We start from the raw sequence: 19,402 nt of genomic DNA on the forward strand, positions 1-19,402 counted from the left end.
GTTTTAAATTTTTAATAAATGTACAACAATTTCTAACAACCAGTTTTTGCTTTGTCATTATGGGGTATTGTGTGTAGATTGGGGGGGGGGGGTTAATCCATTCTAGAAGAAGGCTGAATAAGGCTTTTTCCACCATGTGGAAATAGTCAAGGCGTCTGAATACTTTCCGAATGCACTGTATCTGCATGCTGCTGGCAGTCTGCCAACATCTCAAATGAAAGAGCACTTTGAACTGCTGCCAAGTTTGGAGGAAAAGAGGAGCTGTCAGGCCTGCTTAATGTTGGCAGTTTGTACTTGGCAAGTCTCACCTTTTCCCAGAATTCATCTGTCTGGCAACTTGCCAGGTGCTTAGCGGAAGCAAAAAATTAACCCCTGCGCTTGACTGTGTGGGCCCCGCAAAATGTTCCACAAAGAGGGAGAGAGAGAGAGAGAGAGAGAGAGCAAGTTGGTGTGTGAGCAGCTCAGTGTATGCATGAGGGACCGTGGGGATTGCACAGGATCCTTTCAGGAAGGAGGGGAGCTCGAGGCTGGTGCTGAGGCAGACAGTGTGTAGAGTTATGTATCTGCTTGTTTTTGAAGTCATCCGAGGCAGAATTAGCTGATTTTAATATTGCCGCGATGTTGAGTTCAGCAAATGATATTTAAACTGCAGAACGACCACTTACATGGATGGATACAGGTCGCTGGTTAGTTAGTTGATGTGGCATAGTTTTCTTATACGCTTACGTTGTAAGTCCATCCATATGTCTACAACACTGTGTTGCCACATGCTTTGAGGATCATTGACCTTTTATGACTGTACGATTGTGCTCCACGCTCGTCAGGCACAGCTATTGATAGTGTTGGAATAGTATTGAGCTTAGTGTTGGAGTAAATGGAACAAACACTTTTCTCTTCCCAGGCCCATGTCTGTGTCTGCTCCAATTCTGTTGACTGATGATGGCTGTCTCTTTCATAGCCTGTCCTTCACAATCCCTGGAGCACAAATAAAGTGACAGTTGTCCACATAACAATCTCAGCTGCTGCCTGCTGCTGGTAGTCATAGAGCCTGCTCTGTCTGGCACCGACTCTGAAGAAAAACACCGATCCATTTTTTCTTTCAGTCCTGTTGTTGTTTCTAGCTTCCCCTGCCACTGGATGGGCTGGGAGAAAAATCAGGTATTGCTGATGATTTTATGTTGGGTATATAGTTAAAAGGAAGGCAGTTAATATGTTGAAGTGCAATCATCTAATTTGGTCTGACTTTGCATCCTACGTGCTTCGCATATTTCATATACTGTGACTTCAGAGACATTATCAGTGTTTGTAATTACAGTCTGTACTGTACTCAAAACACTGTATTTACAATTATTCACCAATGTGCACACAGCACCCATTTAGCCTAAAAGCACGGTACAGTGAAAGCAACATTGTTTTGGGAAAGCGGCGGCATGGTGCTGACTCTTTCTTGACCGAGGCCATACTTGGCCCCTTCTTGGCTGGACGGAGGGAACACACCAACCACCGTTCAGTTCTGTGCCAGCGGTATGTGTAGACGGCAATATATTACTTTTCTTCCCTCCTCCCTCTGCTGCCTTACACTGTTTTTCTTCCTCTTCCAGAAAATTCTGCTCCGCCTGCCTACTGGGTGTTGTTAATCAGGAAGGGGAGACTGGGGAAAGGGGGGAGGATGGATGGGGCGCAGTGCAGACTATGCTTGTCTGTACATAGGTTAACAATCAACATGTTGGGAACCCCTAGCTCAGTGCTCAACTAGCCCAGTGTAATTATTACAGAGGGTATTGCTGAGCTACCGCGATTTATTTTAGCCATCACACTGTGCTTAAAAAAAGAAACATGTTCTTATGCATACAACTGTTTATTGTAATCAAATGTTATTGTAATCACTCATATGCAATGAATCGGTTGCCAAATTCAATCAGATTAAGCAGCATATTTTGGTCAGAAATGAACTGGATTACATAAAAGTCAGGCGTTTTGTTTGATTCAGTGAGTAGTTTGATATAAAATCATTTATTATTCTGTCCTTGCATTGCAAGCACGACGCATAAGAAATTAGTTTGTTTCATTATCATAAATTGTTTTATCATATTGAAGGTTTAGTTTTGCTGACATAAGCAAAAGTAACCTGTTTGAAACAGAATACATGTTTATTTAATAATAATGAATGGTATAATGATTACATCTAATATAAATGCCAATATTGTGCAAACCCGTATTCTGCTGCATGTAATTTGGTCAGCATCGTGCGCTCGTGTAGCCGAGCTCCCAGTCCATTCAGAAGATTAGGAGGGAGTGGTTTGAGTTTGCGCGTTTGGAAAGCAACAAGTGGCATGTCATTTGTTTCAAAGGAACTGCGGAACGTGGTGCTTGCGTCACTGCTCCAGCCAGGTGGCATTCCAATTGGGGAGAGGAGACGTGGAGGCACAATCAAAATTCCAAATCACAAACTAAGTAAGGATGTGAAGCGCGCTTAAAGCAAATTGAATTCTTACAACTCAACACTGCAAGTCACTGGCATCAGAAGTCAGGAGAGGAGCAGGAGAAGAAGAGGGTTTATTTTTGTGTGACAAATTCACGGACTGAAAAGAATTCCGAACGAAGAATCTGGGGGAAAAGGACCAAGGCAAGGGACATTAAACATGTCTTCTGCACAAGTATCGTCATCTCGGAGACAGTCATGTTACCTGTGCGATTTACCCCGTATGCCGTGGGCTATGATATGGGATTTTACGGAGGCAGTGTGCAGGGGTTGTGTGAATTATGAAGGTGCGGATCGGATCGAGTTTGTTATCGAAACTGCACGCCACCTCAAACGAGCTCATGGTTTCCAAGGGGGGAGATCCCCCGGTCCACCACCGCCGCCCACAGTAAAAACACAGTCGGCAATATCAGCCAAGGAGACGGTGCAAATCAGCCATGTGGATGGACCCTCTAAACAACAACAGTCGGGGATGGACCGCTACTCTCTGAGTGCGGAAAGACCTCGCTTTGACTACTCCAGTATTGGCGCCCATGCCAGCAGACTTCCCAATGGAATGAGCGGTCCAAATGGGTTCCCCAAACCGGACGATGGTCCCCCAGAACTGAACCGACAGAGCCCGAACTCCCGTCGGAGCCACGGTCTCGCTGCGGTCCCAGGACAAATGAACGTTCCCCCCAACCTTCTCCCACAGACCATGTTGAATGGACCCTCCTCGGCAACAGCCATAGCCTCGCATAGCCTGTCCAGCCGCCCCCCTCCCCCATCCATTGTGGGACCCTCTTTGTCCATGGCCGCTCAGTCCATGTCAGAACAAGGTAAACGACCAGGTTCTGTGTCGAGCACTGACCAAGAGAGAGATCTGAAAGAGAAACAGCGTAACGCAGAGGCTTTGGCTGAGCTCAGTGAAAGTTTAAGGAACAGAAACGAAGACTGGGGAAACAAACCTAAAATAGTAAGGGACACTTTGGTTACTCTTTCGAACAGCTCCCCGTTTGATGTGAGATTTAAAAAGGATCATTCACTCGTGGGTAGGGTGTTTGCTTTCGATGCAGTGTCAAAGCCTGGAATGGACTATGAATTGAAAATATTTGTCGAGTACCCAAGTGGATCTGGTAATATATTTTCCAGCGCATCAGGGGTGGCCAAACAAATGTATCAGGACTGCATGAAAGACTTTGGCAGGGGGCTTTCCTCGGGCTTTAAATATTTGGAGTATGAGAAAAAGCATGGTTCGGGGGACTGGCGACTCCTCGGCGATTTGTTGCCCGAATCGGTCCGATTCTTCAAAGAGGGGCTGGGGGTTGAAATGTTGCCTCAGCCCTACATCGATGCCAGCTGCCCATTGCTGCCCACTGCTTTGGTCAACATCCCTCGTGCCTTGCCATCTACGAGTGCACCGAGGACTGGCGTACGAAAGCGTAAAGCCTCCCCGGAACCTGACTCTGTAGAGAGCGCGCTGAAACTATCTGAACAAGAACAGCAGAGGCAGCAGTGGATGGCCAGCCAGAGCGAGGCGTTAAAACTGACCATGGCATCCGGATCATTCGGTGCCTCACACGGGGGACCTCCGCCGCTTGGCCCTGGCCACTCTGTTCACTCAAGTCGCGCCACACCCCCTGAATCTGCTTCCCAGAATGGACAGTCTCCAATGGCCGCGCTCATGTCTGTCGCGGACACGTTGGGCAATGCGCACTCTCCGAAGGACAACAACTCTGTTCACTCTACAACATCCACCAGGCATAACAACAGCAGCCCAGTCTCCCCAGCCTCTGTTTCTGGGCAGAGGCGTTTGGCTTCCCGTAACGGAGATCTCAATCTGGCCGGGACTCCCTCTCAGTCCAATGCGCATTCTGGCTTGGATCAGGTCCACGCGCAAAACATTCCAGATTCTCCCATGGCAAACAACGGACCTCTGTGTTGTACCATTTGCCACGAACGTTTAGAGGATACCCATTTCGTTCAGTGTCCGTCAGTTCCCAACCATAAATTCTGTTTCCCTTGTTCTCGAGAGAGCATCAAAGCGCAGGGAGCAACTGGCGAGGTGTATTGTCCTAGCGGAGAGAAATGCCCCCTGGTAGGTTCTAATGTGCCTTGGGCGTTCATGCAAGGTGAGATAGCAACAATATTAGCTGGGGACGTTAAGGTAAAAAAGGAGAGGGACCCATAGGTGTGATCTATGGCTTCCCATAAAAACGTGAATTTTAGTCGAATATATACACGTGTGATTACTCAAAACGGACAAAAATAGTCGATGTACAGAGACGTTCTCCACCTCATGTCTGTTTTTTTTTTAAACAAAGGAACATGTGATGTCATGTCCCCTAATGTTATGGAGGGTGTTTTGACGGGTAGTAGTGTTGTATTTGGGTGGCAGTGACGAGTTAAAGCACTAACTTTATAATCACTGCTGCAGTTTTATTCCTTCCAATTAATGCACTTCTCTCATTATAAAAAGGCCAGTTTCTACTCCCAATGAATATATGTCTGTAAAATTAAACTACTCATAGTGAATATCCAATAACAGGTTACATTGCCCTAACTCCTGTATTGGGTACAAATCAATATGGGGACTTTTTTTGTTCTTCCTTATTTTATTTCATATCTTTAATTTTTTTTTTTTTTTACAGCAAATATCTCTTTTCATCTTGTGATCAAAAATATTTTACTACGTGTTATTAATTTCTCTTCCAGATTGCTTTGATGATGCACGGATGCTTAAAAAGGTAGAGCAAAATGCTGTACATGAACGTAAACTGTTTGTTTATACATTTCTGTAGTAACAGAAGACTTGTAATGTGCCTTGGAGCTGAGTAAATTGTAATAAATTCCATTGATATTAACCCTGGGTGAAATGTCAGTTTTATTTAACAAGTTTAGACTTACAAACTCTGGGTCACCTGAGGTATAATGAATCATTCCTTTTAGTTTTGTGTCCATCAGTATATTTCTCAACCATAGCATTTGAACTATTTACAATGTTGTCCTTGACATAAGATTTGCTCTAATTGGAGATGACAACCTTTGACATTAACACCTGGTTCAAACGTGTTTTATATTCATAAGTGTTTATTACACACACACCTTGCTGCAAAGCCAAGTTAACCATGTACTCAGATATATTTTTATATATCTCTCAGATGATGCCAGGTTTTTATTCATACCCCCTTTCAAAGTAACGTTGCTTTACATTCTACAGGGATGATCCCTGCTTAAATATTTTTCCATTTTAAATGAACGTTTTAGTAATTTAGCAGACACACTTGTCCAGAGCAATTTACAAGAGCAATTAGGGTTACGTTTCTTGCTCAAGGGCACATTGACAGATCCCCCCCCCCCCCCCCAAATGAGTATCACTTAGTTGCATCTATCTGAATGGCAAATAGGTTCCTTGCATTGGATATGCCCACAATTTTAACGGCTGTGCCTCTCGGCAAGACAAGAAAAAGCGGCCTCAACAAGTTGGCATTGAATGTCATGTTGCTCTCCTCCAGGTGCTTGTAACAGTCAGCTGTTACAACATGCTTCTCACTAACGACAGCTCATCTTTCTGATGGTTGTAGTATTGGTGCATGCTCAAGCAGTACTACGATTTCCCCGTGTTTCCCTGTGTGCTTCTGTCTGAAAATTGTTGCACATGCCTCCGTATAGCCAAAGGGAAGGCATTCATCGTTTTCAATGCAGCAGGCAGGCGGTCATTGGACACGGTTCCTCACTGTTCCATTGGCCGGTGATAATATAGATATATAGCACGGTTGGTGCATGCCTGTTATGTAGCTGTGAGTCGGGCTTAATAGCCTAGCGCTGCTCTGGGTTATGGAGACAAATGGTCCTATGTACACACAGTCTGCAGCAGGCAGCATGGTTCCCAATCCCACGTGGCTCTGTGCCATGGAGCGCATAGAGCAGGTCGAGACTGGGAGGTCAGATAACCCCATAAATACCAACCAGGCTCAACTAGAGCCTTCTGTACGTGAGCTCGGGAAGAGATTAAGACAATGGCTGCTGTGTATGTCCCGGAAACATGTCACAAACTAGTATCCTCTCCCCAAGAGCACCAACCGATGTACATATATACTGGGTTTTACATATATACTGGTTAATGGAGGAGAAGAGCTTTGATACGCCCGTTGAGGAGTATTTGGTCATGTGAAGGCAGCAGCCCAGATGTAGCCTAAACATTGGGCTGACGTGTCTGAGTTTAGTTGGGGTCTGTCCTCCAGCCTGGGATTGTTGGAGGTGGCGGCCCTTGTACTTTATCATCCCTGTTCGTTGGTGGGTTATGAGATGGTTCTTTAGATAGAGAGGTGAGTAAGGACTTTTCCGCAGAGACTCCTGTCTTCTATGTAATGCTCCGACCCGACTGCCCGTAGTTAGTTTTGAATACTCTGTCCTGGTTACCGTCCCTGTTTCAAAGTAGGGTTTTTATCGCCCTGGGGAATGCTATGGTCAAAATAATTGGTTGTACGCCAGAGGAAGACGGGGTTGTTAGTGTCGAGTTTCTCAAATTTGGTTCACACAAATTGGCTCATCAGTTTGAATAGAGAAAGCAGCTGTCTGAGTGAGTAAGCGACACCCCCTCCCCCCTTTCTCGAAGTCTGATTTAAAAACAAATCTCACACTCATTTTCTCACTTTTTTCATCTCCCAGGCGGCATTATCCGACTATAGTATATCCAAAATAATCTCTCTATTTACCAACATGTGCACACCCCCAACAAAAACAGTCCTTAGGCTGGGATTGAGGCATTGAATCGTAGCGACCCATCTAATGGTGCATTGCAGTGCCTCAGTTTCCATTGGCCTATCTATCCCAGGTGCTGTGAGGCAACAAAGCACCTGGTTTGGGATGGAACATGTCTCTATTGTCATGCTAAAACAGAACAGAGCAGCCCTTCCATGGTTAAGGTGCCTTTGGCTGTCTCAATACTTTAGGTTTCAGGTTGCAGTGTGCATGCAAAGGAGGGAGCAGAGGCACCTACTCACTCAGACACCCCTCAGGGAAGGATCTCTCTTCTCTCTCTCTCCCTCTCTTGCTTTCGACCTGTTTAGAATTCACAAGACTCCTCACTCGTTAGATTCAAATGCAGCCTCACACACACACTCACGTCGTACCACCACCGCCTTCATTCTGAGTGCAAAACACTGTCTCTTTTCTCCTTCAGACCTCTGAATTACCTGAGGTAACAAACTCTAGCCTCTTGCTGGATTGCGTCTGGAATAGCTGATATGTTGCGTGAAATCCCGGAATCGGTTTAGTCGATAAACACCTTCTATACTTATAGGTTGTCTGGTGAAAAAATGATGACTGTGAACTGAAAAGGGACCACATTTTCTTCAGACATTTTTCTGAAAGTGTCTATGTCTATATATGCCCTCCCTTTGCAACTTCTAAGAATTGCACGGATCACATCTAATAGGCTCAAATACATGATTGAAAATATGGGCATTGTGAAAGTACGTCCGCGGCTGTTGGTGCCAAGCCGAACAGAGCGTGTGCAGTGTCATCGGGAGTAGGAGGAAGGCTGGTGTCGATGGAATTGCAGGGGGTTTCTGCTCCATCACATAGACCTAGGAGGGGAGGCCAAGCGAAAGAGGTCCTGCTGGTGCAACAGACGTCTGTCTGTCTGTTGTGTCTATCCTCAACTTAAGTGGTTGACTGATATCTCTGATGTCTTGAATGATGAGTTGCATCATTTCTTGGGGTATTGTCCCATAGGGCGGCGCACAACTGGCCCAGCGTCCTCCAGTTTGGGTTTGGCCTCGGTAGGACCTCATTGTAAATAAGAATCTGTTGTTAACTGACTTGCCTAGTTAAAAATAATAAAAAACTAGAATGTAGTTTTTTTACGAGGTTAAAGGGGATTTTGTGTTATTGCAGTGCATAACCACTTAAACAGTTAATTCCAGCACCTCGTGACACATTTACCTCCAGAGAACAAACATATAACAGCAGCTACGTGATTATGAATGTTCTTCCGTTACAGTGTAGAAATATAATTCCAACCCCATTTCCCTCCTCAAACAAACCTAGTCTGGAGAGGCCAGGCTTTCAGTGGACTGTTTCAGCTTACATTCTCAAATCACATCAGTATGTTTTCCTTCTGTTGGCCAGCCAGGGATGCCAGCCTGTCTCCCCCCTCCTCCCATTCCCCCCTTTCTCCCCAGCCAGGAAAAGTTTACAGCAGATGAAAATACCGCCTTCCCAAAGGTTACTCTGCAGTGCCACCGCTCTGCTCTGCTGTTGCCATGGGTTACCAGCCTTGTTCAAAACATCATTTATTCAGGAATGTGCTGCGGACACAAAGGGGGGAGGGAGGGAGACGACAGACTGGTGGTTAACCCTGCGTGCGCTGGAAGGACGATGTGTTTCCCCTTACACAGACTCTCTTTTTGGTTAATTTGCGTCGTGCTTCGACTCAATAATATATATATATATATATTTTTTTTCGTTGCATCGTATAAAATGTTGCCTGCTTTTGTAACTTTGCATTACTGGAGGTAATACTACATTACCCGAATAGCAACAAAACAATGCGCATGACATGCCTGGACGTATTCGGTGTGTCAAAATATATGTAACATATAGCAGATGGTTTACAAATGCACAAAAATCACAGGTCAGCTTTGAAATCCCAGATTCCTTTATTCTCATAGAAACAAGCAAACCACTTTCATCTGGTCAAGACTCGAGCATGCTGTTTTTAGGGGGAGGGGAAGTGTGTGTGGGGAAAGGGTTTTGTTTTCCCTCCCAGTGTCTCAAAGCCCAGCCATTTATAGATGGTGATGTCAGCACTATCTTTCACAGCCCTGGGCCTCCTTACCAGATAATGTATGCACTCAAACATTCCTCTCTGGCGAATGAGCTGCCGGGAGCTGCAGGCGTGTGCCCTCCCTCCTGCCTCTTTGTGCGACGCACAGCCGCAGCGCAGAGAGGAGTTTCTGTTTTTTAAATTCCCACTTATTTTCTCCTTCGTCCTCCCGCCTTATTTCTCAGAAAATAAAAAGAGCTGGAAAGGCTGAGTTTTTATTTCATTTATTGTGATCTCTTTTTAGAGCGTCTTCACTCAATTGATTTGATAGTTAGCTGGACAAATACATCGATGTTGCGTATTTTTTTTATATTTTTTGGTTTTAATCACCTTTGAGAGCTGATCTGCAACGTCCTACTCGTTTTACATATGCATTTAGTCATGTGTTGTTTCCACGAGTGCATTTTAATTTAAATAGAATGTGTGTATACATGTCTGTCCAATTGTCCTCTTATCAAATTAATGTTTTAAATTGGTTGGCAGAGATTATTTATCGTTTAAAAAAAAAGTTAAAAAAAACATTTAAAATCAGGTTCCTTAATTGTCCAGTGCTGATACCCTTTGGAAAGAATTCCAAAACATTTGCTTTTCAAGAGAGATGCAGCCTACTGCAGCCATTCTGAAGTTAACCGCCAAATCTTAGAGGGGACCCCCTGTTTAGTGGGGCACAAATAAAGGGGTGTTGTTTTTGGAAACACTGACAATAAGGTCACCCGTTTTCTCCTCTAGTTTCAAATGCTAGCACCTTCAGATTTGATTCTTTTTCTCTCTCTCTCTGTCCCGGCTGAAGTTAGCTAGTCTTGTTATACTCCTTATTGCATAATTCCTAATTTCCTCATGTTTTTAAAGCCATCTGTAATTCTTCTCTCATGTTCAACGTGAGGAAGCTGGAGAAGGGAAGGAGTTAACTCCACCCACAGCACTCTGTGTTAGTACTGCCCCTGCAGTCCCTGGCATGCAGGCTGGAGAAATGTAGCGCTTTCATTCTCTGCCTTGTTTACACCAGGCTCTGGCAGCCATCTTAGGCTGCTGCCACAAGCAAGGGAAGGGGCGCTGAGCTGCGTGCTCCTCGGGTTTCTCCCCAGCCCTCCAAGAGCACAGAGTTCAGACGGCAGACTGCCATCAATATCAACTACTACTGGGGCCCACTGTTCTCTGCAACATTCATCCCACAGATGAGAATGTTCTGTACGTTCACCCCTCAATGATACATTGCTATATCTGCCTTTTTCCTGCACGCTCCCTTTCCCTCTAAGCTTCTGTTTGATATTTTGCATTGTTTGCATTCTTTTTCTCCACACAGGTTTCTTGTAATATAAGACTCTCCTTTTGTCTTTTGTTAATCCATATTTAGAAAGGCCTGACAGATAGCACATGCTTCGGGGGAGTCAGTCGACTGTATATCAGATAGCACATGCTCCGGGGGAGTCCGTCGACTGTATATCAGATAGCACATGCTTCGGGGGAGTCAGTCGACTGTATATCAGACAGCACATGCTCCGGGGGAGTCCGTCGACTGTATATCAGATAGCACATGCTCCGGGGGGAGTCAGTCGACTGTATATCAGATAGCACATGCTCCAGGGGAGTCAGTCGACTGTATATCAGATAGCACATGCTCCGGGGGGAGTCAGTTGACTGTATATCAGATAGCACATGCTCCAGGGGAGTCAGTCGACTGTATATCAGATAGCACATGCTCGGGGGGAGTCAGTCGACTGTGTGTCAGATAGCACATGCTCCGGGGGGAGTCAGTCGCCTGTGTATGTCAGATAGCACATGCTCCGGGGGGAGTCAGTCCCCTGTGTGTCAGATAGCACATGCTCCAGGGGGAGTCAGTCAACTGTGTATATCAGATAGCACATGCTCCGGGGGGAGTCAGTCGACTTGTGTATCAGATAGCACATGCTCCAGGGGGAGTCAGTCAACTGTGTATATCAGATAGCACATGCTCCGGGGGGAGTCAGTCGACTTGTGTATCAGATAGCACATGCTCCAGGGGGAATCAGTCCCCTGTGTGTCAGATAGCACATGCTCCAAGGGGAGTCAGTCCCCTGTGTGTCAGATAGCACATGCTCCAGGGGGAGTCAGTCCCCTGTGTCAGATAGCACATGCTCCAGGGGGAGGCAGTCCCCTGTGTGTCAGATAGCACATGCTCCGGGGGGAGTCAGTCGCCTGTGTATGTCAGATAGCACATGCTCCAGGGGGAGTCAGTCCCCTGTGTGTCAGATAGCACATGCTCCAGGGGGAGTCAGTCAACTGTGTATATCAGATAGCACATGCTCCGGGGGGAGTCAGTCGCCTGTATGTCAGATAGTACATGCTCCGGGGGGAGTCAGTCGACTGTGTATCAGATAGCACATGCTCCGGGGGGAGTCAGTCGCCTGTGTGTATCAGATAGCACATGCTCCGGGGGGAGTCAGTCGACTGTGTGTCAGACAGCACGTGCTCCGGGGAATCAGTCGACTGTGTGTCAGACAGCACGTGCTCTGGGGGAGTCAGTCGCCTGTGTGTATCAGATAGCACAGGCTCTGGGGGGAGTCAGTCGCCTGTGTGTATCAGATAGCACATGCTCCGGGGGGAGTCAGTCGACTGTGTGTCAGATAGCACATGCTCCGGGGGGAGTCAGTCGACTGTGTGTCAGATAGCACATGCTCCGGGGGAGTCAGTCGACTGTGTGTCAAATAGCACATGCTCCAGGGGGAGTCAGTCAACTGTGTGTCAGATAGCACATGCTCCAGGGGGAGTCAGTCGACTGTGTGTCAGATAGCACATGCTCCGGGGGGAGTCAGTCAACTGTGTGTCAGATAGCACATGCTCCGGGGGGAGTCAGTCGCCTGTATGTCAGATAGTACATGCTCCGGGGGGAGTCAGTCGACTGTGTATCAGATAGCACATGCTCCGGGGGGAGTCAGTCGACTGTGTATCAGATAGCACATGCTCCGGGGGGAGTCAGTCGACTGTGTGTATCAGATAGCACATGCTCCGGGGGGAGTCAGTCGCCTGTGTGTATCAGATAGCACATGCTCCGGGGGGAGTCAGTCGACTGTGTGTCAGACAGCACGTGCTCCGGGGAATCAGTCGACTGTGTGTCAGACAGCACGTGCTCTGGGGGAGTCAGTCGCCTGTGTGTATCAGATAGCACAGGCTCTGGGGGGAGTCAGTCGCCTGTGTGTATCAGATAGCACATGCTCCGGGGGGAGTCAGTCGACTGTGTGTCAGATAGCACATGCTCCGGGGGGAGTCAGTCGACTGTGTGTCAGATAGCACATGCTCCGGGGGAGTCAGTCGACTGTGTGTCAAATAGCACATGCTCCAGGGGGAGTCAGTCAACTGTGTGTCAGATAGCACATGCTCCAGGGGGAGTCAGTCGACTGTGTGTCAGATAGCACATGCTCCAGGGGGAGTCAGTCAACTGTGTGTCAGATAGCACATGCTCCGGGGGGAGTCAGTCGACTGTGTGTCAGATAGCACATGCTCCGGGGGGAGTCAGTCGACTGTGTGTCAGATAGCACATGCTCCGGGGGGAGTCAGTCGACTGTGTGTCAGGGCATCCTTTGTCTCGGGCCTTGACTGGTCTAACATTGTGATAACAACCACATAATGAAAATAGTTAACATGAAGAGCACAGCATTCCCTTGGTTAAGATAACTTTACTCTGTCATTGGGAATGAAAGACACTCAAGTAAAATGTTATATGTCACATGCACCAAATACAACAGGTGTAGACTTTACCATGAAATGCTCACTTGCGAGCACTTTCCCAACAATGCAGAGTTCATAAATAAGACAAATAAGCACAATAAAAAAGGAAACACTTACACAATAAGATAACATTAGCAAGGCTAATAGGTAACTAGTTCCTTGTTGGATATCTGGCATGTACCGTGTCAATGTAATTGAGGTAATACTGCATGCACATGTAGGGGTGCAATTCACTAGGCAATCGGGATAGTGTGTGTTGGAGTGCCAGTGTAGTATGTGTGAGTGTGTGGCTAGAGTCCAGTGAGTGTATAAAGAGCCTGTGAAAGAGAGAATGTGCAACAAAAATGAGGGGTCAATGCAAATAGTCAGGGTGGCCATTTGATTAACTGTTCAGCAGTCTCATGGCTTGGAGCTAGAAGCTGTTCAGGTGCCTTTTGGTCCAGACTTGGTACTCCAGTACCGCTTGCTGTGCAGCAGGAACAGTCTATGACTTGGGTGGCTGGAGTCTTTGAACGTTTTTAGGGACTTCTTCTGACACCGCCTGGTATAGAGGTCCAGGATGGCAGGGAGCTCAGCCCCAGTGATGAACTGGGCCGTATACGCACTACCATATGTAGCGCCTCACAGTCGAATGCCAAGCAGTTGCCATACCAAGCGGTGATGAAATCAGCCAAGATGCTCTCAATGGTGCAGCTGTCAAACTTTTTGAGGATCTGGGGACCCATGCCAAATCTTTTCAGCCTCCTGAGGGGGAAAAGGAATTGTCATGCCCTCTTCACAACTGTGTTTGTGTGTTCGGACCATGATGGGTCTTTAGTGATGTGGACACTGAGGAACTTGAAGCTCTCAAACCTCTCCACTACAGCCCCGTCGGTGTGAATGGGGGTGTGCTCGGCCCTCCGTATCATCTCCTTTGTCTGAGTCATGTGTTTCAAGTCATTTAACATATAACTGCAACAAGCGATAACTAGGATGTAGCCATGGCCTAGTTTTTACATCAAGTAGGTCTGTAGGCCATCACGTCACCACACTATTCAATTGTTTTCCATTGACAACAACCGCTGATGAGAGGAAGATAACAGCCTTGTGTCCTCTCAGGCATGGCAGAATTTCCATATCTAAGGCCAGGCCTCAACGGCTCTCTGTTGACATTTGGAATTCTCTCTCTGAGGAGTTTACTCTGACACTCTCCTGATCTTTCCCTCTAACCGTTTGCTGTGAATTATCAATGGAGGACGACTCCAACGCACTCCACACTGACTGACCACCTTTCATTCAGCTCTGTCCAGTTCACTGGTTTTGTCTTGTAAATTATAACGGTGTGAGACTCCTTTCCCAAGCCCAAACAAACAGCATGTCATAGAAAGTGTCGGAGTGGTGTTTCCAAAACATCACACAGAGAAAATGAATTGGAGATTACATTACATTATTCCTACATTATACTTCCAACCCACTACAGCCAGCCAGGGTCGACATCACCTTCATTTCCAGTGTGATCAGTGTTTCTACACACTGGGGGATGGGGATCTGTGGACAGTGTTGCCAGATTCTATTGACACTTTCCAGCTCTAGAGCCAATAGGCTATGAGACCCCACACAATGTGTGTGTGTCTGTGTGTTTGGTGTGCTGTAGTACAGCTGCAGTCACCTCCCTCCGACTCCCTTCATCATCTCGTCACCTGGGTCAAGTGTGGATCGTTCCCTCTCTCTCTCCAAACATCTGTTGTGTGAATGAGGCTGCGATGGCTGATGCTAATTGAGGTGCTATAGCTAGCTGCCTGTCGTGTCTATCTACTGTCAAACTGCAGACATGGCAGACTTCCTCTCACACTTCCTCACACAGCTGACAAAAGTCTTTGAAAATGAACGTTTCAATGATCCCTGTTGGGTTTCTGGCATTGAACTAATAAATAGCGCCACTTTCCATTGAATTGTTAATACTTATCAAAGAAAGTAGCCTTTTCACATTCAGACCTTATTTCTTTAGGTAATACACTACATCGAAATGTGTCTTGCAAAATGGTGTAATTTGGGGCTGGCTGCTGTGGGGGTAACAGCATTGGGCTCTTAGCACAGTTTGGAGCCGACTGGTACATGACGTATTCAGAGAGATGGCTATGTGTTCAAGCAGCAGTCGAGTCTTGGATGGCCTGGGCTGCCCCCTCAGTGCCAAAAACACACATTCTTTTATATGAGAGACAAAGAGCCATACCTTCCCTGTCCAGCTAATAAAGAGAGTAGCCTTTTCTGTTTTGCAGCAGTCAGCGGCATCGTGTTGCTGCCTGAGCTCCACTTCTTTCCCCTTTCGCTCCGCTAGCTACATACTATTGACATTTGATGGGTGGTGGTTTCGCACATATGAGCTGCAACTTTCCCTAGAGGTCAACATATAGCATGTTGTATATGCTGATCTGATTCTGTACCTTTTTGGTACTGGAAAACAGATCTGCTAATAAATGAAATATGTACATTGTAAATAGTAATTTCATGCATGGTGATGTGCTGTATGACATGATGTAGGAGAATAACTGTATTATGTACTCATAATGATCATTTGTGAGTGATGGAAGTGCCAGTTGACATCTATCACAAGGAAGGTGCAGTAAGGTGTATATAACTAGTTACCTAACTGCCAAGTAATAGCATCTGTGTATGGCATGTAGTTATTCTGATTGCAAGGGGGGGATTACTTTTCAAGCAGCATGCCATTATTGAATTCCATTTCCTGATTGAAAGCATTAAGGTATTACTTCACATTTTTACACACGCACTATTATAAATCAAGACGAAGGGTAGCTCTAGCCTCCTCCCTTCCTCCGGCAGTAACCCCCTAGCTACCTGCGGTAAAGGGAATAGTACATCGTCTCTGTCATGAACTGTTGTGCACTAACCGAGCCACCGCACAGCTTCCACCAGATGCCTGTTACCATGGCGACGGAGCCATCGGGTGATGCTGATTGGATGGCGTGGAGTTGTTTTTTAAATGTTGTTTTTTTTTACCTCAATTGTCTCCAAAGGATTGTGTTTTTCTACTGGCGCTCTTCTCCCTCCAGAATGAATTTGAATGATAGTCTGCTGCATCCTGTGAGCTCTGCTATCTTTGGGATTAATTTAAAAACCTGATTACTACAGCACCTGATTATAAGGGGGGGGGGTTGTGATGGATTCTGACTATGAAAAATGACTAGTTTTGTGTGCTGCTCCAGCCTGTAACTGAAAGACATATAGGGGCCAGGTAGTGGGTATGTTCCATTATGCGATGGGAGGCCTATTTTTGTCATATGAATGGATAGGTCTCATCTGACCTGACCAGTTCTCTACTCCAGTTGAGAAAGGATGCATGTGTTTCAGCGCTGCCCAGGTGTAAAAGACATTACAGAAACTCAGCCAGAACAACGCTAAATGAACATGGCGCTTTCCTGGTTTACAACAAGGAAACTGGTGTGTGTGTCCTAAATAGCACCCTATTCCCTATATAGTGCCTGTGGGGCATGGTCAGAAGCAGTGCACTATAAAGGGAGCAGAGTGTCATTTGGGATGCAGACCAGATTTGTCTTGGTTAGTTAATTCCTGAGGTAAAATAGTAATTGCTCATCTGAGGTTATGTTTCAGATTCATGAGGCTCATTCATCTCTAAAATGCTACCAGCCAGTGTACTAAGTGTGAATACATTCCCTCACAGTGGCCAACACAGAACTGCCTGTGTACACTGCCAGGAGGACTCCTACAGGCCATTCCACGGTAGTGCGTCCACTGTCCAGCCACATGACGCATCCAGCCAGTGTGCTGCAGCCTCCCTGCCTGTCTGTCGTCTGTACGGCCTCCCCCTCCAGTGTGATTAATGGAGCTCTGTTCACCCCCCCCCCCTCACCCCTCTCTGGACCACTGCTCACCCCCCACAGCCTGCGCTCTGTTTACCTGAAGACAGTGGATACACTTTAGTCTCTGGTATTTCTAGGCAACAGACATTTCCAAGTTTTAAGCCTCTGGTATAAGAGAGCGTCTGTGGTATACCTGCTGTGCTCTCTCCAAACTGCCTTGTCCATCATACTGCCGTGTCTCTTTGGAAACCACTGTAGAATACTGATGGTCAGTTCCAAAAGTAAATAGTTGCTATCTTACAGCACTACTGCCTACTGTCTGACCGTGTGTGTGTGCCCAGTTCTGTCCGTTCTACCAGTCATGTTAACAGAGCTGTGGTTCAGTCTAATTCTGGCCCAATGTTGCAGGGGAGACCGGAGCAGTCCGCCAAACATGGCCTGAACAGGGCCGGTCTGTTGGGTTTGTTTGGTTAACAGCCTCTTGGGTTACCCAAGCGGAGAGAGGACTCAGGCACGACTTTCTATTAGGTGTGTTATGATGACGGGTGAGGTTGTGGAAGAAATGAGACGTTATGGCTCAGAAAGCAGCTGTGGAGTATCATATAATACCTTAGTTTGTAGCCATGGTGGCTGGGTCACAAGAGAAAGAAAGAACAGAAGGATAGATGGATGTCTGGTTGCCGCTGGTTCTACTACTGCGGCTCGTTCCGGTCTGCTACGCATTCAGCCTCAGTCAGTCAATGGGAGGACTGCTCTGGTGTCCTCTGCACTGCTTCTCTCCGTCTCTGCTCTGTTCTCTCCGTCTCTGCGCGGGGGGGGAGGAGCAGCCAGCCAATGTCATTTTGATGTGACGAGCAGAGATGACACGGGCAGAAATAGCCCCCCGCTTACTCATTTAGCCGCTTGGTCCCAGTCTACCCCAAACCCACTTGGCAGTTAATGTCTCCTCAGCCAATCACAGCCAGCTCTGTTGCTAGGTAATGGCTCCCTGGCCTCGCCTTTGAGGTATGCTAATATGCTGCTGCCTCTGCCACTGGTGCATCCTCTCGGTGATGGGGAGGACTAGGAGATGCCTCTTACAAGTGAGCGTTTGTCTTTCTGAGAGGGGAGGAAAGGAAATTGAAATGCAGGAGAGAGGAGGACATGTTGAGGTGGAGAAAAACAAGGAGGGGACTGACGGGAGGGATAGACGGACAGAAAATGGAATCGGGAGGAAGTGGCAAAAACAGACCTTTTCGTCCCTTAAGGTTCACGTCCACTGACTGAATCACCACAGCACTTGATGATAGGACCAATGCTTTTGGATAGATGGGTGGGTGTATTTTACCAGCCTGGCAGTGCAGGCCAGGGCACAGGGCTGTGAAGACAGAGAGACTCACTGTGGCGTGAAGACATTCATTGAGAAGTGTGTTTTTTTCCAATCTGCAGTAGATATGATGTATTTAAGAGCGTCTCTGGCTCTGCAGTACTCAGGCCCGTGTTCAGTTCCACTCCCTGTAATGTGTAGTATAACTCTGCCTGCCATACCCGGCCAGTCACAGTCCCATTCCCAGACAGCCTGTTAAATACAGCGGGTCCTTTGACAAGCAGGCAGGCCTCTCACTCACTATATTAGGCTGTCCCTCCCTGCCTGCTTGCCCCATTAAACCGATCTGCAGCTATTAAATCAGCTTGTACTGTTCTGTTCATAGCCAAAACACATGGCTACGACGCCCCTTACCATGGGCAGATCTGGAAGCTGTTAGGATTTTACCAGTTAGAAATTCTGCAGTGCTGTATGTTAAGGGTTAATGTATTGAACTATTTTAGGCAGTTGGAATTGCAAATACACAATTGTCCTTTTGTCTAGCTAACTCTCTGTGCCATATTATTGCAGTTAGTTAGATGAGACACAATGGCCTTGCACACCCGCCTTGGTTGTGGTAATACGCACATGGCTTTATGTGTAGTGCGAAAACATACTCTTCACGGTTACCGAGGAGTATTCATTTACAATATTCATACATTGAATTGGGGACAGAGGACGTGGAGAGGGAGGGACGGGGGTTGATAGTCTGTTAGTAGCCCAAGGACCCAGCAGCACAATGTGGACGGATGGAATGGGTTCAAATTCCGAGATGCGGCATGCGATAAGAAGCCCCATTATGATGTGTTTATATTTAGGAGGAAGTAGGAGCCTGTTATGCCCGCTGCATAATTCCAGCCTCTTTATCCAGCAGCACAGCATAATGCTTAGTGGGGACTTTCTGCCTTGGGAGAGACTAACTAAATCCACATTTTCTATGATTAAGTAGCAGCCTGCCTGCCAGCCACCAGAATAAATACGCCCCCGAAAAACACTCCAAGACAAACATAAATATGTATGGCCAGCATCCGTCTGTCCGCATGCCCCTATTTGTTATATAAAAAGGACCTATACAGTCATAAAAAATGCTTGAGCTATATATTAACACAGATAAATATGAATGAGGAATGCGTCTATTGGGGGGACTGACGGACGGATGCGCTCTAATAACAAGCGTGTGTGTGTGGGTGGGTTGTGTGTGCTGTGAGCTGCTGAGCGCTGGGCTAGGATGAGGGGAG

The 19,402-nt window shown here is 46.8% G+C and overlaps 2 protein-coding genes across 4 annotated transcripts in view; both read left to right on the plus strand.

Annotated features, from left to right (window-relative positions):
• kiaa0586 (KIAA0586 ortholog) overlaps positions 1-19,402 on the plus strand; it is a 126,992-nt gene that overhangs the window by 19,402 nt on the left and 88,188 nt on the right. The gene's annotated exons all lie outside the window — the stretch shown is intronic.
• irf2bpl (interferon regulatory factor 2 binding protein-like) lies at positions 2,098-5,325 on the plus strand. Its single transcript, XM_046307838.1, has one exon. It carries the CDS (start codon positions 2,643-2,645, stop codon positions 4,650-4,652), a length of 2,010 nt encoding a protein of 669 aa, XP_046163794.1. The 5' UTR covers positions 2,098-2,642; the 3' UTR covers positions 4,653-5,325.

The sequence above is a fragment of the Oncorhynchus gorbuscha genome, linkage group LG17 (genome assembly GCF_021184085.1).
Source record: "Oncorhynchus gorbuscha isolate QuinsamMale2020 ecotype Even-year linkage group LG17, OgorEven_v1.0, whole genome shotgun sequence".
In the NCBI taxonomy this organism is placed as follows: Eukaryota; Metazoa; Chordata; class Actinopteri; order Salmoniformes; family Salmonidae; genus Oncorhynchus; species Oncorhynchus gorbuscha.

Excerpts from the sequence above, each read along its gene's own strand:
- irf2bpl (XM_046307838.1), top strand. The coding sequence starts at position 2,643 with ATGTCTTCTGCACAAGTATCGTCATCTCGGAGACAGTCATGTTACCTG.